This window comes from Theileria annulata, chromosome 4, assembly GCF_000003225.4.
Source record: "Theileria annulata chromosome 4, complete sequence, *** SEQUENCING IN PROGRESS ***".
Lineage (NCBI taxonomy): Eukaryota > Apicomplexa > Aconoidasida > Piroplasmida > Theileriidae > Theileria > Theileria annulata.
Genome location: NC_011098.1, coordinates 1,772,956 through 1,790,853, shown reverse-complemented (window position 1 = coordinate 1,790,853; position 17,898 = coordinate 1,772,956). Strand labels below are relative to the sequence as shown.

The following is a 17,898-nucleotide window of genomic DNA, read 5'->3' as shown; positions in this document are numbered from 1 at the left end:
ATAAACTTCTTTATGATATTATAAGGAATCTCCATGGGGATTCATTAAACAATATTTATATTTTTACTATTTTTATAATAATCATATCACTATTTTAATAAATTATTAATTAAAATTTAAATAGTAATTGTTTTAATAATCACAGGTATTCTATTTTTAACTACTTCTATCATTAATGTATGTTAGTAATCTTTTATTTATTTTAATTTCTACTTTAGACTAAATATTCTAATTTTCTTTAGTAAAATATTAAAAATGATGTTCCCTGGGATGATGGAGCCTCCAATGGAGCCTTTATTATCTGACAATGTACGATTATGCCTTAGAACTGTTGGATTTGTTTTAATTTCATGTGCAATATACTTTTATGGCGATATGTTGGATATGCCAGAGGCAGTTAAACTTGTCTAATATTTTAAATTACACCTCGTACATTATTTGACACACATTCATATTATTCCACATTTATATATAAATTATAGATTAATTAGTTAAAATGAATATATAATTTCTATAACTGTTGTGTTGTTGAATTTTACATTATGTATAAAAGTATTTTAAAATGGAATCATGGAATCTTTTTGAGTTTAATATAAATTAAACAAAATTATAATTTAGAAACATATTGTAGTAAGAGACCAGTTAAACTTAGTATTTTTGGAAGATTTTTATTATATAATTTTGTAAAATTAGCTAGTTTATTCTATAGAATCTTTTTATACCAGATCTTATTTCCCCATAGTTATATTGCATCTTATAACCCAATAGGTAGTGAATAAACAGTATATTTACTCTGTATTATTATTTCTTCAGTTTAGAATTATCCTTTCATCTTTTTCATAACCTTTTTGTACGTTAAATATATCAAATCCTTCCAAGTTTTCCAAAGATGTTATTCGGTACCCTTATATATTCATATACTACAAGATTCGTTTATGAAGTTTATCTATCAAATTCTTTAAAATATTTTAGAAAAAATATATACATGTTTTAGGCGCAGTTTTAGCTCCAGGAGCAACCGTTACCCCAAAGAATGAACTGGCTAACATTGTTCATCTCTCTCAAGTCTGCTTAAACGAGCCTAAGAGTAATGAGAGAACATACGTCCAGTTAGTTGACGGAAACAAAGTCTATAACCTGTGCTCCTTACAAAAAGATGTTAATGAACATGTTTGTTTTACACAATTCAATTAATTATTTTTATCTTTAACTAAATTATTAGTAATTTTAACATCTAAAATAGTAGTTTAATTGATGATTTTAGGCAACATTGGACTTGTTCTTTTCCACTAGCGGTGACTTGAAATTGACGACAAAGGGTGGACCAAACGAAGTTCATGTAATTGGTTATTTCGAACCTGAAGACGACGCTTTCCTTTCAGACAGTGAAGAAGAAGAGGAAGACGAAGTTGATGAGGACGAAGTAGACGAGGAAGATTCTGATGATGAACCATCCTCAAAGCGCAAATCTTCTAACAAATCTGGAAAAAATTAAAATGCCCTTCCATCAGTTTTTATTGGATTATTAAGGCAAAAAACCGCAGATTAATCTTTTCCTAATTTTGTACAACGCCATTTATGTCATAGATACACAGTTGTTATTACACAGTTATTGGTAAATGTATGGAATTAATCATATTTGTTCCGGTGATGATATTTAAGATATTAAAAATAACTCTATAACTAATGTATTAAAATTTATTAAAAAATTAATTTACACGGCCCTATATGGAAAATTATGTAGGGAATTAATAAATGTACTAAAATTCATAAATCATTATTTTGATGCTAAACTTTTGCAACAGTTGAAAAATTTTAATGTTAATTTTTGTTAAGATTAATTGGAGCGATGTTTAGAAGCGAAGATCGTAAGAAGGAATACAAAAAGATTTTTGAGGACCCTCGGAGAAAGAGGGAAGATATCCAATCCCAGATAAGGAAACAAATACGTGATAAAAATTTACAAAAAAGAAGATCACAAGGTCGACCAGGAGATCAGGAGGATTTACTTGACCAATCACTCCAGACTTCCACCTTGGATTCTCAAAATGACGAAGTCAGGGATCTAGACAGGGAATCTATACTAAATAACGATTATTGGTCACCTTCAGCACTTGCGCCTTATGTGAATGGCCTTAAATCCTCAGATTACAGCACACAGCTAAAATGTACTCAACACTTTCGCAAGCTCCTGTCACTTGAGCTTGACCCTCCTATAGAACATATCGTCAACACTGGCGTAGTTCCCATTTTCGTTGAATTCTTGACCAGATACGACGCCCCTGAACTCCAATTTGAAGCTGCCTGGGCTATTACTAACATTGCCTCTGGCAATCAACAACAAACCAAAGTAGCAACTGATAACGGGTTAGTCATACACAATTATATTTATAATAGTATATATTGTAGAATAGTATATAATATGATTTAGTGCTGTTCCTAAATTAATAGCGCTTCTGGAAGCGCCTAAGGAGGATGTGAGAGAGCAGGCGATTTGGGCATTGGGAAATATCGCAGGTGACTCTGCTGAATGTCGTGACCTGGTCCTTAGTCTTGGTGCCTTAAAGCCCTTGCTTTACCTTATGGCAAACTCTCAGAAGGATAGTGTATTAAGAAATGCTACATGGACCATTTCCAACCTTTGTAGAGGTAAACCCAAGCCATTCTTCGATGACATAAGACCCGCAATACCATACTTGGCAAAATTAATAGAACACCCCGATTCAGAAGTATGTTTCACAACTATACATAGTATACCATATATTCTAATTTATAGTATATATTATGTATATTGAGGGATAATGATGTATAGGTATTAACAGATGCTTGTTGGGCTTTATCGTATATCTCTGACGGATCTGAGGAGCATATTCAGGCAGTTTTGGATTCTGGAGCATGTCCAAGACTAATACAGCTTATGGATCATGTTTTACCAGTAATTCAAACACCATCTTTGCGTACAATTGGAAACATCGCTACTGGAAATGACAGGCAGACTCAGGTTATAGTTGATTCAGGCTGTATCCCCATCTTGTACAAACTTTTATTTTCTGAGAAAAAAACCATAAAAAAGGAGGCCTGTTGGACTCTTTCCAATATTGCCGCAGGCACAAGGTCACAAATCGAGTCATTCTTACAATCAGATGTTGTAGAAAAACTTATTGAACTCATGTCTTGCAATGACTTTGATATTCAACGGGAAGCAAGTTGGGCGATTTGCAATGCGGCATCAGGCGGTGATCTTAAACAGGCTGACAATCTCGCCTCAAGAGGATGTATCAAACCTATTTGCTCTATTCTAACTTCTACAGATACTAAGTTAATTGGAGTTGCCTTAAGAGCTCTAGAAAATATACTGACAGTTGGTCAACACATTATGGACATAAACAGCTTATCTTCAAATCCATACGCTTCTGTAGTTGAAGAGGTATTCATATATATACCAAATCTTTAATAATGTTTTAGTGTGATGGAATTCGATCTTTGGATGTTTTACAAGAAAGCAAATTGACTGCGATTTATAAAAAGTCAAGGAATATACTTCAAAGATTCTTTCCTGATGACTATGTATTCAATGAAGATGAATTTACAAATACTAGCGATCAGTTCAATACCATCGTCCCTGAAGGAGGGTTTCAGTTTTAACAATTCATTTAATACTAATATTATCTTCTCAACACCACATTTCAATGTTTCTCAACATTTATTTCACCATTCCCAACTGGTTATCTATTTTAAAATTCATATTTAACAGTCATCTACTATTTTGTAATATGTTGATACGTCTTACTAATTGTCACATTGGTCTAAAAATTGTCTGGTGTGTTATTATTTTTGGATATCAGATTCATTAAAAAATGTTAATTTTCATTAAAAATAGGATTTAAAGGAGTTATATATGTTTTTAAATACAAATTTATAACTATTATCATTTAAAATAGTTCATATATGTACTACCAATTTTCCAACATCCCACCAGATCATGTGGATCTAATAAATCCATTTTTTGATCTAAAAATCCTAATTTCCCCATGGTATATATTATATGATAATATGATTGATCATATATTTGATCTATTAGGGGTTAAGGTATTGTTGGATTATAATTGTTTATACATTGGATGTATGAATATCAGTTGATTAATCTGTATTATCCTTTGTTTCTATTAATAATTAATTATATTCTTATTCAATATTTCAAAAAATTCATATTTAATAATATTATACTCAAACTTGTATTAAACAAAGATAGAAAAATGAGTGGAGAACAATCATCATCTACTAGGTTATCCAATCCCAAAGAGAAAAAGGAAGATGACATCAATAAACAAATATTAGATCGTATAAAAAGTTTGAAGGATACTAAATTTTCAGGTGAAATAACTGATTATGTTCCGAAGCTAATAGTTGCATTTGTTTCAATGATGTCATTTTTAATGACTTACCAGATAAATACTACTTCCAGTTATATTGGGTCAGGATTAAGAGTTCCATCCCATAATGTAGGAATATATGTAGCTAAAATAACCAGTTACAGAAGTTTTTTAATGATGCTTGGGTTTGGATTTGCATATTTAATCTATTATATTTGTACTCTGGTTTCTAAAGAAAACTATGATGCTATTACCCTTACTCTTAAAATTATCAGTCTATTCTTTTTATATTTATTGATGGTTTCTAGGTGGTGTCTTTTATTTTCTAGTTTTTTAACAAAAAACTTATCATATAATGTTTATTTCTTTTTAAGTACAGATGCTCTAGCAGCTGGCGCATTCCAAATGTCTCTTATTTTACTTATTCCACAATTCATCTTTATCATCTTTTTATCTATTCATCTGTTGGCTTTACTATTCTTTCTAACACAATTTGTATTTGATTTATTTTTGTCTAATAAACCGTTAGTAATGTTAAGAATACAGTTTTCAATGTGTCTAATTGTTAGTTATATAGGAATCGGTTTATGGGCCTTTTATCTATTTTATTACTATGATGACGATCCTAAATCTTATAAAGAAGAATTATATAAACAAAATAAAAATATGAAAAAAGCTAATAATATTTATCAAAAATTAAAAGAAAAATCAAAAAAAGCTAAAGAAATTATTGATAACTTAACTAATAATATAATGGCAAATGAATTTAACATCGTGAAAAATGATATTCATGAATTAAGTTTGGTTTCAGACCAAATTACAGATTTAACAAACGGTTTTGGTAATTTGTTAAACGAACTAGTTCAATTTATAAAAGATACAAAAGAAATAGTTAATAAATTTAAACATAAGGAAAATAATTCAGATTATGATGAAGAAAAGGATAAAAAAAAATTCATTTCTCAGAAAACCAATCATTATGATGATAAATATACTGAAAAAGTCAGTGGATTACGTGCATTATTTACTAAAGAAAAAGATAACGATTTGTCCGATTTATTTGGAAGATTATTAAGTGTCCAAGGAGATTTAGAAAAAATATTAACATCCTTCATATATGGTAATGCATCTAATGGTCTAAAAAACTTTTATGCTGATTTTAATGAATACATCAAAGAAACTAAGTATTTAACTAACCCGTCTATTTCATCATTTAATTTGGAAAATCCTTCTAAAAGTCAAAACGATTTGAATCGTATAGGTTCTGAATTAAAAGCCTCTGAAAATAAAATAAATGCAAAAATAAGTTATTTAAAAACAAGCGTTGAAACTTATATAAAACAGATTGAAAAAAACGTATCTGATTTGGAAAAAATAACTAAATTAGAAAATGAAATCACAAAAATATTATTTGAAAAGCATGATCACATAATATTTTGTTATGTTATGATTGCGATAGCTTGTTTTTTTAGAGATTTTTTCTATCCTCCAATCATTCCACACGCTCTTTTAATTGAATATGAATCTCAAAAAATATTATTGTTAGGAATTATTTTACAGTTGTTATTTTGTTTTCCAGTGTTTATTTTGGATGAAATTCTCAACATCTTTACTCTTTTTATGGAAGATTATTTTATATACTTTTGGACACTATCTGGTCCTCCATTCATTGTTTTGATATTCACATTTCTAGCAATTCATACAAAAATACCTTTTTTCCATTTAATAACTGGATCTACAGGAAGAGTATTCATATTGATTTTATTTTTAATCCCCTTTTATACTTTAATGGAGTCTGTCAGTTATGCATATCTTTCACATCATGTATTTTATCAATTGGGTTTCTCTCATAAAAATCTTTTATTCTTATTATTTCATCAACTTTTGGAAATGTTCTGTACATACTTTTTTTCAAAATTATCAGCTGGTTACAACCATGCCAGAGTTAGATTAGGTCATTGTCTACCAACTTATACTACTAATTATGAAATGGATTTTTGGCAAGAATTGTGGTCCATGGTAAAATGGACCTTACAATACACCTTTAAAGATATATTGTTCTTTTTCAGAACTAATATTAGACAATATCTTTAACAAGATTTATAATCTGGTCAATATTTTCGTAATATATATATATACCGTATTTAAAAACAATGAAATATTTCATATTATTATAATAACACATTACATTAAATTTATTGATTTTGTAGAAATAAAATTAGATAATATAAAATTATTATTATATATCATAATATGATTGATCATATATTTGATCTATTAGGGGTTAAGGTATTGTTGGATTATAATTGTTTATACATTGGATGTATGTAATATAAGTTGATTAATGTGTATTATCCCTTGTTTCTATTAACAATTAATATATTGTTATTCAATATTTCAAAAAATCCATATTTAATAATATTATACTAAAATTTGTATTCATCAAAGATGAAAAAATGAGTGTGTATGACACACTAATATTGGGATAATGAAAAAAAATGTTTTAATTTGTTATATCAAATGACTGAAAAGCAATCAAGTTCAACAAATCCAAATAAAAATGGATTTGAAGATTTTATAAATAAGTTACAAAAATCCACTGGAGTTAGTGATATACATCAAATCTTGTGTAAATTAATAGTTGGATTTGTTTCTATGTTATCATGTTATATAAATGATCAAATAAATGTCAGTTCTAGTCTATACGGAAGAGGATTCAGAATACCACCTAATAACCTCTCTATTTACATTTCAAAGTTGCATAGTTATAGAAGTCTTTTAATGATGGTTGCTTGTTTTTTATATTATATTATTAATCTTATGATTATTGATTTTTGTCCAAAAAATTTTGTTAATATTGTTCGAAATTCGTTCAGTTTGTTCTTTATTTATTTACTAATTATATCTAGGTTCATGTTGTTTTTCTTCAGTTTCTTCACTCCCAGTATATCATTAAGGATATATTATATTTTAATCATAGAAGGAGCGTTTTCTGGGTTTTTACAAATGTCTGTAATTTTACTTGTTCCTCAATATTCCTCAATAATGGTAATATCCAAAGATATAATAGCTCTATTGTTATTTTTAATACAACTCTTTTATGATTTTATTCTATCACATAAACCTTTAATAATGATCAGAATACAGTTCTTTGTCTCTGTTTTACTAAATATTATTGGTTTTGGTTTATGGGCATTTTATCTGTTTTATTATAATAAAAACGAACCCGAATCACATACAAAAAAAAATTTTGATTTTGATTCATTAAATAATATCAATAAAACAATTAAAAATTTAGAAAAAGGCGTTGATATTACGAACAATTTTGTATGCAAAATTTCAAAGTTATTGAATGGTACAAACATATCAGAATTAAATATGAATAATATAACAAATGAATTAAATCAAAAAATTGAAAATGTAGCTTCCCTTGATTCTACATTTAGAAAATTAGAATATTATATTAAGGGAGAAAATTGTATAAAAGAATTTATTGAAAAATTAAAAGAAGTTAAAATCTACAATAACGATCTAATTGACATATTAATTCAGGTGGCAAATCAACTTGATAAAAACGCTGACATTGATAAAGTTTTAAGCTCATTTTTCGAAAAATTTAACGGGAAAATCACTGCAAATAACTTTATATTTGATATATTTGAGGAAATTAGAAAAGAGAAAAAGATTGATTTGGAAATATGTAAATTATTTGATGAGTCTAAAAAGGAGTTTAAAAACCAAGATGATAAAGCAATATTAAAAAACCTTTTAAAAGAATTAAAATCAAAAAATGTTTCTAAAAAATCTTCATTACAATTATTAATTTACCTAAAACAAATATTCTACAAAAAAATAATGTCGAGATATAAACATTATAATAACATTGATGAAATTTTATCATTGATAAATTCTTTTCTTATTATATATACTGAGTTTATCGACAAAAACTTACACATTTATGTTTATACCAGTGTAAGAGCTATAATAAAAAGTTTGCAAAATATTGGATCGTCAAGTAAGTATAATAAGTTTCGAGATAAAATCAAAACATTAATGGATAAATTAGATCCGGAAGATACAAATGTAAATAATAACGAAGTCACAATTTACACTAATTTCAACAAGCTATCTGAATTATTCAGTAAAATTGATATCTTAAGAACAAATATTAATGATTTGGAATCTACTCAAATAATAAATGATAACAAAATGTGTATAGATGAATATATAAATCTATTAAAAAGTGTAGATGCGGTGTATTTATATAGCCATAAAATTGATTTGAGTAAAATTATGAATGAAATTAAGGAATTATATTCCAAATACGAAAAAACTGAAAATAGTTCTAATGAAACTTTAGAATCAATTAAATTAAAATTACCTGGATTATTAGATAATTTGAATAAAATAAAGGAATATAATGATAATATACAAAGTGGATTCAAAGATTTAAAATCAAGTTATTCGAATTTTAAAGAAACGGAAGAACAACTCAGAAACATATTATTTGTTAGTTTTAGGAAAGCACTTTGTCCATTTTTAATGATTGTTCCAACCTGTTTTTTTAAAGATTTTTTGTATCCTTCAATTCTACCATTTGCATTATTATTGAGGTCTGAGTCACATTATATAAACATTGTTACTAATATTTTTCACATCGTATTTTGTTTAGCAATATTCTTCATATATTTATACTCATTTAACATTATGGATTACGTATGGGATTATTTTGATTATTTATGGTTAATTTCAATTATTCCATCTACTATATTAATAATTACTCTATTAGCAATACATACAAAAATAGGGGTTTTCCATCGAATCACTCTTTCATTACGGAAAGTTTTTGTATTATCTTTGTTTTATGTCTTATGTTTTACGGTTATGGAATCAATTAGTTATGTCTGTGTTGCAGATTATGTTTACAAAAAGTCCGGAGATCCTACTCATAATCTAAAATATTTGCTTTTTCATCATTTATTAGCCTTGTTTTGCAGTTATATTTTTTCAAAGTTATCTGTTGGATATAATCATACAAGAATTGAGCTCGGTCACGTTGCACCTTATTATCAAACGGAATTGGATCTAACTAATTTGCAAGTATTCTGGTTCTTAATAAGGGGCACTTTCAAATCCACATTTAGGGATATTTTATTTTTTGCAAGAACGGACATTAGAGAATATCTTTAAAATAATTTATAATCTCATTATTATACACATTAAATATAACTAATTTAATTAATTATTACGATTTAATCTAAATATATTTGTTTCAGTTTATTCATTAGAAACATTTTGATAATACTAAAAACAGGTCAATATATTTATCCATATTAATTTCAAATTATACACACATTATAATTTTAGATCTATATTATTAACCAATAAATAATATAAATTACACATACTAAAACTATAATTGATATAAAAATATGATATGTCAGGACATATTATGATAAAAATCTATTTATTAGCCTATTTTTTACCTTTAAATTATTGTTTCCCCATTCAGGATCTATAATTGATTATGATTGATTTTTAATTTCTTAGTATTTAGTAATATAATTTATAATTATATATTTCATTTTACATTAAATGTATGATATTTTATATTTCTATAATTAAATATATTTGTAATAACACGAATTTTATAATAAAATTTATGATACACACCAATTATTTTGTCTAAGATATTATATAAAGATGACTGGAGAACAATCCCTTTATAATCTAGAACAAGAAAATCAAAATAAAAATCATCGTTTCAAAATCCAATCTATTGTTGGTTTTCTTACAGTAGTTATTTTTTTAACTACTAATCAGTTGAATGTTTATTCAAGATATTTCTCAGCTCTATTTCGAATTTCACAAGTTAATGCACAGATTTTTATAAGCAAATTGTATACATTTCGTACTTTTTTAATCATTTTAGGTTGTTTATCTAAATTTATTATTTTTAAAATACCAGTAGATAATTCCTTTCTTTCATTAATTTCATTATTTTTAATTGTAGTTTGTAGATTAATATTTCTACTATTACTCTATTTCACACAAAATTTAGCTATAAACGTATATTTTTTATTGCTTTTTGAAGCGTTTTTGTTTGGATTTTTCTATACAACTTTTATTTCCAATGTTTTCGGACACATTTTAATCATTATAATATTCTTAGATCTTGCTAGTTCATTTGTGTTTTTCACACAACTATTTCTCAGTTTATTTTTAGAAAACAATCCTCTTTTGATTATTAAATTACAATCATGGTTATCTTTAATATTAAGCATTGTTGGATTCTTTCTGTGGTACTATTTTCTAAATAAATTTCATAAACCATATTTTAATGACACTCAACAAAATGTTGACAATATTAATAACCATATCCGGAGACTAGGTATTTTTTCCCAATCAACAAATGAGTTTTCTACTAAAATTAATGATGAAATTGAAAATTTAAAAGGAATTTCTACTATTAAACAAAAAATAGCTTCATTCTTAAATGAATTCAAAATATTTGTCAGAGAACTTTGGGAAACAAAATATTCTCATGTGAAAGAATCAAATAATAAATCTAGTTTGGATAAGAAAAGATCAGATTATCTGTTAAACAGTATAAAAAAATTAGTTTTGCTAGATGATTTAATATCGACGATTGAAAAATTGATCTCTTCTGGCAAATCTAAAATACTCGAATTTTTATCGGCCAGAGAGATTTTATATGTTAAAATTAATTCAGAATTTAGAGCACTAAGAGCTATACGATTTAAAAATTCATATTCAGAAGAAATTGAAAGCGTTATTAATTCTGGAAATGATCATTCTAGTAGTTTATATAATACTTCAGCAGTTATTTCGGATATTTCAGCAATACTAGAGGAATTAAATATTCTGGGAAAGATTAAAAAACTTCACAAGATTCATGATGAATTGAAAAGTCTATCAGAACAAATCACTAGTTTCAAAGACAATATGAATTCAATTAATGATTACAAGTTTTCAATTAAAAAAGCAAAATCAAAATTATCCAAACTTCTACGTATTTTATCATCCATATTAGAAACTGTTATGGAAGAGGATGTTTATGAATTTTATTTCCTTGAACAGTCATTCGGGGACAAGAGGAAACTCCTTGTAGAAATAGAACTAGAGTTTAAAGCAATGTTCGATGATTATTTATCGAGAATACAACTAATAGAAACAAAAGGTACTTCAGAAATACTAAAGTCCTTAGATTTAGTATACGATTCAGAATTTAAATCAGTAATGACATCTATTGTAAAATTAAACGATTTAGTCAAAGGCATTCAAGAAATAAAGGAGGAATTAATAACTCTATTTGAGAAGATTCAAAAGTTCAAATTTAATCTCCCAATCAATTCCTACGCTTTATTTGAGCAGTGGAATAAGGACCCTGAGTCTCGTAATCTTTTGTTAGAATCCGAATACAGATACTACCAAATTAAAGATTTTCATAACTTTTATTTGAGTTTAAATCATGCTAAAGTTTTGGATTTAGTTGAAAATTTTGAACAAACTGCTGAAAAATTAAATGAAAGTCTAACAGAGTGTTCTACTGTTATTTCTGACAAAATAACAACTATTGAACAGTTAATCAATGATTATGAACCATCAAAAAATGTTTTGGAAGAGCTAAAAATTGATGAGACTGCAGACAAAATAACATTGGATGAACATAAGAATAAACTTAGTTCCTTAATTAAGGAAATTATTTCGGCTTTAGAGACTGAAAATGTGGAAGTTGAAGATGTTTTAAAGGATCTGGTTGAAAAATCTTCAAATGAAGTTGATATTATTTTAAAGAAATTGGACTTACTTGTTACGAGTAAAAACGAGGAAAGTATAAAAAAGTTAAAAGTTCTAAAATTACTAGAATTTCCAGATGTTAAAATTCAGATTGAAAAAGAATCTGGATTCTTCGTTCTTTCACCATTATTTCTTTATTACAGCATTATATTTGGACTATCTTCATTTTTCTTTGAGTTTTTGTTTCCAAGGTTTATCCCTTATGGTCTTCTCGAACATGATATATCTGGTAGGGTTAACCTTATTTTACATCCATTCAAAGTTTCCGGTTCCATTATAATGTTTGTTATTTATTATTTCAACAGGGATTTTGTAAACTGGACTAGCAATTTCAACTCATATTGGACACTAATCGTTCCTCAGTTTTTAGTATTTTTATGGTCAATGTTGGCAATTCATACAAGAGTTCGAATGTTTACTTTCATAAGGAATTCAATTTACTCAGTTAACATTATGGGTTTAATATTGGTTATTTTAAACAGCTTTACTGAGGCCGTTAGTTTAGTTGGTTTAGGTTACGAGTTGTTTTTAATGGGTGAATCTTCAAAACTACTAGAAATTCATTTTATCCTATCGTTGTTAATGCGATATTTTTACTCAAGATTATCAATAGGGTACAACAACGCCAGGATTAACATGGGACTAATACCTCCACGGTTTATCCCCAATATCATATTAGCTAATCCAGTATGGTATTGGATTAGAGAAACTATTTGGAGATCATATAGAAACGTATTTACTGATCTATCTACCAATTTGGCTGATATTTTAAACAATCCATGATCTAATTTCTAATCTTTTTTTATACAAAATTTATACACATCTACATTAAATCTCTACATTATTCAGTTTCTCAAGTGATATTAGTTAATTTAAAATTTATTTCGGGAATTCAAATTAAATATGGTTATTTTGGGTAAATTTTAGTTAATCTCACAAATTAGCTCAGTTTAAGTTATTTAAACTTGAACCTATTTCATTTAAATCTAATATTTTGGATAAAAATTTATTAAGACCAATGGAAGGAATAACTGTTTCAAACTGGTATGAGAAATTGTTCTGTACTAAATGTTGAAAAATATAAAAATATTAATTTAAGTAATAGAAGAATAAAATTAAGAATTATTCTTGAAATTATAATGAATATTAAAGGTTATATATATTTATTTCATTTGGATGGAATCTCAAACAACGGAGAAAGGAAAATATAAAAATTTCATAGATTATTTTTTCATTTTATTTAAAATTTAAACATTTTAAATTTAAATATTAATAATATACTTATTTATGAATATGAAAAATTGTGAACTGTGTAAAATTAAGCAGAACGAATCTGACAAGGCTGTTTAATTTAAAAATTAGTTATGACTAGGAAATTTAAAATTAAAAAAAATTTGGATTAAGCTTGTTGGAGATAATTTAAGAAATTGTTTTTGTCGTGTCATATTATGTACGTCGTTTAGTAGTGCAATCTCCGGAAGTTCGATGGCATAAAATTAAATGTAAATGATGCATAACCCTCACGATAGAGAGGAAAATAATAACAGCTTTTCTCAAGGGGAAAGTCTTGATACTATAAGGGCCAAAATAGACCAGGATCCTTGGAATCAGGATCTGTACACCCAGGCTATAAAATTTTCCTTTACACAAAACGATTTTGACTCAGTTGACTATTTCAGAAGACAGTTTACGAAGTATTGTATAGCAGATGACACCTTTTGGCTCTCGTATCTCGAGGAAAAGAAGGTCTCTACCCCTAAATCTGAGATTATTAAGTTGTATGAATATGCTGTAAAAAATGAACCATCAGTTTACATTTGGCTCTCATATTTAAGGTTCATCTCGGAAAATAGTAACACATTGTCTGATTTCAACCATTTGCGTGCTCTTTTTGAGTCAAGCTTGGAGGTTTTGGGCCTTCACGCCCTTGACGGTCCTCAGCTGTGGTCCGAGTACCGCCATTTCGAGCAGAAATTAATGTCAAAATTGCCTAGAGATGAGCATGGAAGTCAGATTGAGAGGATAAGAACCCTTTTTTACAGGCAATTGGAGCTCCCTTTGGCCGGTTTACCAGACTTGCTTGATGAGTATTTGGTATGGGAGAATGAGTTGCCCTCTGAGTATATAAAGCCAACTACAGAGGGCGAGGCTGCTCACAAAAGGGGCTTTGATGCCTGGGAGCAACGCAAGTGCTTTGAGCTGAAGATCCAGTCAGACTTTCACGAGATGATGAGTCGAGATAATATGAACTCTTTATGGAACGAGTACATTGATTTCGAGCTTAAATGTGGTGACATGCCTAGGATTATGATAACTTATCACCGCGCCTTGGACGATTTGGGGTTCGAGCGTGACGATTTATGGATAAACTACGCAAATTATGCCCTTCAAACCAGTTACCAAAAGTCGCTGTACATCAGCGAGCGTGCCTGCAGACACATGCCTAGATCCCTTAACATTTGGATTAACTATTTTCTTTTAGTTTCGTCTAAGTCTGAGAATGTGCAAGACATCCTTGAACTTTTGGATAAGTCAAAGACTGCAGTTCAAGACGTGAACCACAGGATAAGTCTTCACATTACCGCCGCAGACTGTGTGAGGAGAATTGACCTAAAAGATGTTAAGAACTGTAGGTACATTCTATACAAGTGCTGGTCCGACCTTGATCCTGCGTTCAGATCACGGGCTGTTTATAGGCTTTTAAGTTATTGGAGCAAGTATGAACTTAAACTTTTGTCCTTTAACGTACCTTCTGAGTATGAGCAAGCGGTTGGAAAACTGCTTGAAAGGTTTAAAAATGATTCATTTTGCTGGCTATATTTGATTGACACTGTTAAGGGCTTGAAGCCTGAGAACCCGAACATGCCTAACATTGTTGCCACAATTTATAAGAGTTTCTGCTCACTTGTGAACTTCAGGTCAGACTTTGAACCGAATTCACTTCACACCCTTGTGATTTGGCTTTACGAGCTTGCAGTCTCAGTGGTAAATGTGGGTGACGTTGCTGAGGAGTATATTGACTACGTCCAGACCTCAGGAGTTGTAGAGGACATTAAACGCGCGCACAAGGTTGTTGCCATTCAGAGCACTCCAAACTTGAGGCCAGAATCCTTGAGTCTCAGTCACATTTTGAAGCGGGACAGACGCAGACGTAAGGTTGAGACGTTTTCAGAAACTTCATCCGACAGTGGAAGCTTTTCAAGCATTATTAGAAGACAATATAGTTTCCCGCCTGGAATAAGGTCACCAACAATATCCATGAAGGATGCCGAATATCTTCCGAAATCCCCTAAATTAGGCTTCAGAGAGTTTGAGCTAAAGTCGCCCAAACTATATGCTAAAGACTTTGAGCACAGGTCTAATAACCTCACCTTAAAGGACGTTGAGATTTTAACTAGGGCTACTTGGTACGGTTCTGAAAGTGCAGACCCTTCAATCGCGCCTGCAGTTCCACCTACGGCTCCAATGCCCCCACCGTCCTCACCAGTACTATCCAGGATCACTTCCAGACTTTCAAATTCTGGTTCCTGTAGTCCTGAACTCACTCCAGAACTTCGCTCCTCAAAGGAACCAATTCATCCTCCACCCCTATTCTTAACCTCCGAATCCACCTTTAACAAGCCTGATTCCGGACCCACCCATCCAGGGGTTGATGTACCTTCTAAATTTCCTGATCCAATTTCAAACTTAGAATATAAGGTTAATTTCTCAACCGCAGACTCCGAGTCACTAGGAGATCGTGTCAGCAGTGATGCTGACAGTCAAACTGACAGACAAAACTCGCCTATTACAACCTATTCAAAGGACCCTCCTTCAATTCAAACTTCAAATACCATGTTCTGTTCTACAAGTGATTTACCACCGCCTTCAGATTTTAATTTATCGGGTGGACATTATCTTTTGAGTAAGAAAAATTGTATTATAAACTGGTTAAAGGGGGATTCTGAGAATTCAACAGCTTTTATTTCTGGCTTTTCCCCAGATCAACTCCCCCAACTCACTAAGTTCTTCTCCAGTCAACCTGGATTTGTGGAACTTAGGCCCACAAAGAATAACCGCACTTGTTACGTGGAGTTTTCAACAAACTCTGAAGCTTTATCTGCTATCGATTCCTGTAAAAATAAGTTCACAAGTCTCTCAGCTCAACTCTCAAAACCCACAAAACCTCTTTTCGAGGACAAGGTCGTCTTTGTAAGGATGCTTAATACCAAGTATAATTTAACCAAGCTGAAGCTTGTTTTGACTGATTTCTTCAACATCAACGGCTTCAAGGTCAAAGAAGTCCGGACCTCTCATCCCACCCATGGTGAGAACGTTGATGACTTGGATAAGTTGGGATTTTATGTCGAGTTTGGGTTTGAGAATGCTTCTAAGCGTGTGATTTACAAGTTTATAAACGAATACGGTTGGCCCATTAACGTCAACCACGACCAGCTGGAGTTTCTAATTTTACCTTCAACTCCTATGATTAATAAGTCCGGTTCCAATTTTCCAGAACCTAGGGATGATTCTGCTAACTCAACTAACACTGAGGGTTCTGAGTCTGGATGCGAACGCGAGTTTTATTTGTGCAATCTGAACTACACCACCGATGAAACGAGGTTGAAGGAGTACTTGGAGGAGAAGTTTGGTCCTATTAAAAGCCTAAAAATTTGCAGGGACTCTTCTGGTAAATCAAAAGGGTATGCTTTTATTGAATTTGTTAACGACTATGCTCTTTCTGAGCTCCTTAAATCCTCTTTAATTCTTGATGATCGTAAACTATTCCTTTCTAAAACCAAATCTAGTCAACATTCTGTCCTTTCAGACAATTTCAAACAACCAAAGGACAAATTCTGTAAAAACAAGTACAAGAAGCGCTACAAGGAATACAAGCACAAGCTATTTGAAACATACTCAAAGTTAAAAAAGAAAATTAAGCTCAACTAACTCACTAATTTGTTACTTACTAAACTACACATACGTTTTAGTCTATACTATGTACATTACAAATCAAACTATCTACCAAACATAAATTAAATTTGACAAATGGTACACGTTACATGAAATTGTTAAGAAATTATTCTAGTGTTTTCCTGGTCAACATTTTGACCTTTTTGCGATATTCTTTAGGATCATTTTTAAGTTGAACACCCGCGTCGACGTTTGCGGGAGATTCTAAATTAGGTTCTCCTACAATATTTAGTGAAAATGGGTTAGTTAATTGAAAAAATAAATAGGGTTTAAAAATAACTAGAATAAATTAAGGGTAAAAACTAACCTAGCATTGAAATTACACTTATAAGAATGGTCTCAACTCCCAGAATAGGTCTCCATCGCTCATTAGGTAGCTCCTGTTCATTGTACCTGTCGGAACCTGGTGGATGCAGTATACTTATGCAAACTCTGCCGTCTGGATATATATTCGGGTGCCACATTTGATTCTTAAAGAACATCTCGGGGGGATTGTTTGGGAAGTCTTCAGGAAATGTCATGATTACGGTGAATATTCCTCCTTCATAAGGGGTTTCAGAAGGTCCTTCGAAGCAAACTCTCCACTTGAAGTAATTGTCGTCTTCTAAACCGACGGAAAACATAGAATTAACATCTCTTGTAATTTCTAAACGAATTATTTATTCTTACTATTATTATGTAAAGTACCCAAAAATTGCCGCTTAAGCAATTCCCTTGCGATAATGCTCATTTCAGAACATCAACAAACATT

At 29.9% G+C, this 17,898-nt stretch overlaps 7 protein-coding genes across 7 annotated transcripts, besides 35 other annotated features; 6 read left to right on the top strand and 1 right to left on the bottom strand.

Annotated features, from left to right (window-relative positions):
- Positions 1 to 255: 255 nt before the first annotated feature.
- Positions 256 to 357: a sequence feature (Signal anchor predicted for TA10310 by SignalP 2.0 HMM (Signal peptide probability 0.003, signal anchor probability 0.794) with cleavage site probability 0.001 between residues 34 and 35).
- On the top strand, positions 256 to 1,495 carry TA10310 (uncharacterized protein; the record flags this gene model as incomplete). The annotated part of the gene is made up of 6 exons (XM_948439.1): positions 256 to 396; positions 619 to 651; positions 784 to 812; positions 880 to 940; positions 973 to 1,170; positions 1,265 to 1,495. 6 exons carry the CDS (start codon positions 256 to 258, stop codon positions 1,493 to 1,495), a joined length of 693 nt encoding a protein of 230 aa, XP_953532.1.
- Positions 316 to 372: a sequence feature (2 probable transmembrane helices predicted for TA10310 by TMHMM2.0 at aa 21-39 and 59-81).
- Positions 784 to 812: a sequence feature (2 probable transmembrane helices predicted for TA10310 by TMHMM2.0 at aa 21-39 and 59-81).
- Positions 880 to 919: a sequence feature (2 probable transmembrane helices predicted for TA10310 by TMHMM2.0 at aa 21-39 and 59-81).
- A 354-nt stretch (positions 1,496 to 1,849) lies between the features above and the next one.
- Positions 1,850 to 3,645, top strand: TA10365 (importin alpha, putative; the record flags this gene model as incomplete). The annotated part of the gene is made up of 4 exons (XM_948438.1): positions 1,850 to 2,367; positions 2,432 to 2,729; positions 2,813 to 3,427; positions 3,466 to 3,645. The coding sequence occupies 4 exons, from the start codon at positions 1,850 to 1,852 to the stop codon at positions 3,643 to 3,645; spliced, it is 1,611 nt and encodes a 536-aa protein (XP_953531.1).
- Positions 3,646 to 4,121: 476 nt separating this feature from the next.
- On the top strand, positions 4,122 to 6,467 carry TA10420 (uncharacterized protein; the record flags this gene model as incomplete). Its single annotated transcript, XM_948437.1, has 1 exon — positions 4,122 to 6,467. One exon carries the CDS (start codon positions 4,122 to 4,124, stop codon positions 6,465 to 6,467), a length of 2,346 nt encoding a protein of 781 aa, XP_953530.1.
- Positions 4,131 to 4,190: a sequence feature (11 probable transmembrane helices predicted for TA10420 by TMHMM2.0 at aa 4-23, 90-112, 141-160, 167-189, 204-226, 231-250, 265-287, 561-583, 596-618, 630-652 and 667-689).
- Positions 4,389 to 4,457: a sequence feature (11 probable transmembrane helices predicted for TA10420 by TMHMM2.0 at aa 4-23, 90-112, 141-160, 167-189, 204-226, 231-250, 265-287, 561-583, 596-618, 630-652 and 667-689).
- Positions 4,542 to 4,601: a sequence feature (11 probable transmembrane helices predicted for TA10420 by TMHMM2.0 at aa 4-23, 90-112, 141-160, 167-189, 204-226, 231-250, 265-287, 561-583, 596-618, 630-652 and 667-689).
- Positions 4,620 to 4,688: a sequence feature (11 probable transmembrane helices predicted for TA10420 by TMHMM2.0 at aa 4-23, 90-112, 141-160, 167-189, 204-226, 231-250, 265-287, 561-583, 596-618, 630-652 and 667-689).
- Positions 4,731 to 4,799: a sequence feature (11 probable transmembrane helices predicted for TA10420 by TMHMM2.0 at aa 4-23, 90-112, 141-160, 167-189, 204-226, 231-250, 265-287, 561-583, 596-618, 630-652 and 667-689).
- Positions 4,812 to 4,871: a sequence feature (11 probable transmembrane helices predicted for TA10420 by TMHMM2.0 at aa 4-23, 90-112, 141-160, 167-189, 204-226, 231-250, 265-287, 561-583, 596-618, 630-652 and 667-689).
- Positions 4,914 to 4,982: a sequence feature (11 probable transmembrane helices predicted for TA10420 by TMHMM2.0 at aa 4-23, 90-112, 141-160, 167-189, 204-226, 231-250, 265-287, 561-583, 596-618, 630-652 and 667-689).
- Positions 5,802 to 5,870: a sequence feature (11 probable transmembrane helices predicted for TA10420 by TMHMM2.0 at aa 4-23, 90-112, 141-160, 167-189, 204-226, 231-250, 265-287, 561-583, 596-618, 630-652 and 667-689).
- Positions 5,907 to 5,975: a sequence feature (11 probable transmembrane helices predicted for TA10420 by TMHMM2.0 at aa 4-23, 90-112, 141-160, 167-189, 204-226, 231-250, 265-287, 561-583, 596-618, 630-652 and 667-689).
- Positions 6,009 to 6,077: a sequence feature (11 probable transmembrane helices predicted for TA10420 by TMHMM2.0 at aa 4-23, 90-112, 141-160, 167-189, 204-226, 231-250, 265-287, 561-583, 596-618, 630-652 and 667-689).
- Positions 6,120 to 6,188: a sequence feature (11 probable transmembrane helices predicted for TA10420 by TMHMM2.0 at aa 4-23, 90-112, 141-160, 167-189, 204-226, 231-250, 265-287, 561-583, 596-618, 630-652 and 667-689).
- Positions 6,468 to 6,893: 426 nt separating the features above from the next.
- TA10475 (uncharacterized protein) lies at positions 6,894 to 9,563 on the top strand (the record flags this gene model as incomplete). The annotated part of the gene is made up of 1 exon (XM_948436.1): positions 6,894 to 9,563. One exon carries the CDS (start codon positions 6,894 to 6,896, stop codon positions 9,561 to 9,563), a length of 2,670 nt encoding a protein of 889 aa, XP_953529.1.
- Positions 7,134 to 7,202: a sequence feature (10 probable transmembrane helices predicted for TA10475 by TMHMM2.0 at aa 81-103, 118-140, 147-169, 175-197, 210-232, 674-696, 703-725, 740-762, 775-794 and 814-836).
- Positions 7,245 to 7,313: a sequence feature (10 probable transmembrane helices predicted for TA10475 by TMHMM2.0 at aa 81-103, 118-140, 147-169, 175-197, 210-232, 674-696, 703-725, 740-762, 775-794 and 814-836).
- Positions 7,332 to 7,400: a sequence feature (10 probable transmembrane helices predicted for TA10475 by TMHMM2.0 at aa 81-103, 118-140, 147-169, 175-197, 210-232, 674-696, 703-725, 740-762, 775-794 and 814-836).
- Positions 7,416 to 7,484: a sequence feature (10 probable transmembrane helices predicted for TA10475 by TMHMM2.0 at aa 81-103, 118-140, 147-169, 175-197, 210-232, 674-696, 703-725, 740-762, 775-794 and 814-836).
- Positions 7,521 to 7,589: a sequence feature (10 probable transmembrane helices predicted for TA10475 by TMHMM2.0 at aa 81-103, 118-140, 147-169, 175-197, 210-232, 674-696, 703-725, 740-762, 775-794 and 814-836).
- Positions 8,913 to 8,981: a sequence feature (10 probable transmembrane helices predicted for TA10475 by TMHMM2.0 at aa 81-103, 118-140, 147-169, 175-197, 210-232, 674-696, 703-725, 740-762, 775-794 and 814-836).
- Positions 9,000 to 9,068: a sequence feature (10 probable transmembrane helices predicted for TA10475 by TMHMM2.0 at aa 81-103, 118-140, 147-169, 175-197, 210-232, 674-696, 703-725, 740-762, 775-794 and 814-836).
- Positions 9,111 to 9,179: a sequence feature (10 probable transmembrane helices predicted for TA10475 by TMHMM2.0 at aa 81-103, 118-140, 147-169, 175-197, 210-232, 674-696, 703-725, 740-762, 775-794 and 814-836).
- Positions 9,216 to 9,275: a sequence feature (10 probable transmembrane helices predicted for TA10475 by TMHMM2.0 at aa 81-103, 118-140, 147-169, 175-197, 210-232, 674-696, 703-725, 740-762, 775-794 and 814-836).
- Positions 9,333 to 9,401: a sequence feature (10 probable transmembrane helices predicted for TA10475 by TMHMM2.0 at aa 81-103, 118-140, 147-169, 175-197, 210-232, 674-696, 703-725, 740-762, 775-794 and 814-836).
- A 513-nt stretch (positions 9,564 to 10,076) lies between the features above and the next one.
- TA10530 (uncharacterized protein) lies at positions 10,077 to 12,977 on the top strand (the record flags this gene model as incomplete). Its single annotated transcript, XM_948435.1, has 1 exon — positions 10,077 to 12,977. The coding sequence occupies one exon, from the start codon at positions 10,077 to 10,079 to the stop codon at positions 12,975 to 12,977; it is 2,901 nt and encodes a 966-aa protein (XP_953528.1).
- Positions 10,143 to 10,211: a sequence feature (10 probable transmembrane helices predicted for TA10530 by TMHMM2.0 at aa 23-45, 66-88, 93-115, 120-142, 152-174, 187-204, 742-764, 785-807, 817-839 and 852-874).
- Positions 10,272 to 10,340: a sequence feature (10 probable transmembrane helices predicted for TA10530 by TMHMM2.0 at aa 23-45, 66-88, 93-115, 120-142, 152-174, 187-204, 742-764, 785-807, 817-839 and 852-874).
- Positions 10,353 to 10,421: a sequence feature (10 probable transmembrane helices predicted for TA10530 by TMHMM2.0 at aa 23-45, 66-88, 93-115, 120-142, 152-174, 187-204, 742-764, 785-807, 817-839 and 852-874).
- Positions 10,434 to 10,502: a sequence feature (10 probable transmembrane helices predicted for TA10530 by TMHMM2.0 at aa 23-45, 66-88, 93-115, 120-142, 152-174, 187-204, 742-764, 785-807, 817-839 and 852-874).
- Positions 10,530 to 10,598: a sequence feature (10 probable transmembrane helices predicted for TA10530 by TMHMM2.0 at aa 23-45, 66-88, 93-115, 120-142, 152-174, 187-204, 742-764, 785-807, 817-839 and 852-874).
- Positions 10,635 to 10,688: a sequence feature (10 probable transmembrane helices predicted for TA10530 by TMHMM2.0 at aa 23-45, 66-88, 93-115, 120-142, 152-174, 187-204, 742-764, 785-807, 817-839 and 852-874).
- Positions 12,300 to 12,368: a sequence feature (10 probable transmembrane helices predicted for TA10530 by TMHMM2.0 at aa 23-45, 66-88, 93-115, 120-142, 152-174, 187-204, 742-764, 785-807, 817-839 and 852-874).
- Positions 12,429 to 12,497: a sequence feature (10 probable transmembrane helices predicted for TA10530 by TMHMM2.0 at aa 23-45, 66-88, 93-115, 120-142, 152-174, 187-204, 742-764, 785-807, 817-839 and 852-874).
- Positions 12,525 to 12,593: a sequence feature (10 probable transmembrane helices predicted for TA10530 by TMHMM2.0 at aa 23-45, 66-88, 93-115, 120-142, 152-174, 187-204, 742-764, 785-807, 817-839 and 852-874).
- Positions 12,630 to 12,698: a sequence feature (10 probable transmembrane helices predicted for TA10530 by TMHMM2.0 at aa 23-45, 66-88, 93-115, 120-142, 152-174, 187-204, 742-764, 785-807, 817-839 and 852-874).
- Positions 12,978 to 13,703: 726 nt separating the features above from the next.
- Positions 13,704 to 17,123, top strand: TA10585 (uncharacterized protein; the record flags this gene model as incomplete). Its single annotated transcript, XM_948434.1, has 1 exon — positions 13,704 to 17,123. One exon carries the CDS (start codon positions 13,704 to 13,706, stop codon positions 17,121 to 17,123), a length of 3,420 nt encoding a protein of 1,139 aa, XP_953527.1.
- A 130-nt stretch (positions 17,124 to 17,253) lies between these two features.
- On the bottom strand, positions 17,254 to 17,877 carry TA10690 (ubiquitin-conjugating enzyme E2, putative; the record flags this gene model as incomplete). Its single annotated transcript, XM_948433.1, has 3 exons — positions 17,254 to 17,366; positions 17,455 to 17,793; positions 17,817 to 17,877. 3 exons carry the CDS (start codon positions 17,875 to 17,877, stop codon positions 17,254 to 17,256), a joined length of 513 nt encoding a protein of 170 aa, XP_953526.1.
- Between the last annotated feature and the right edge of the window lie 21 nt (positions 17,878 to 17,898).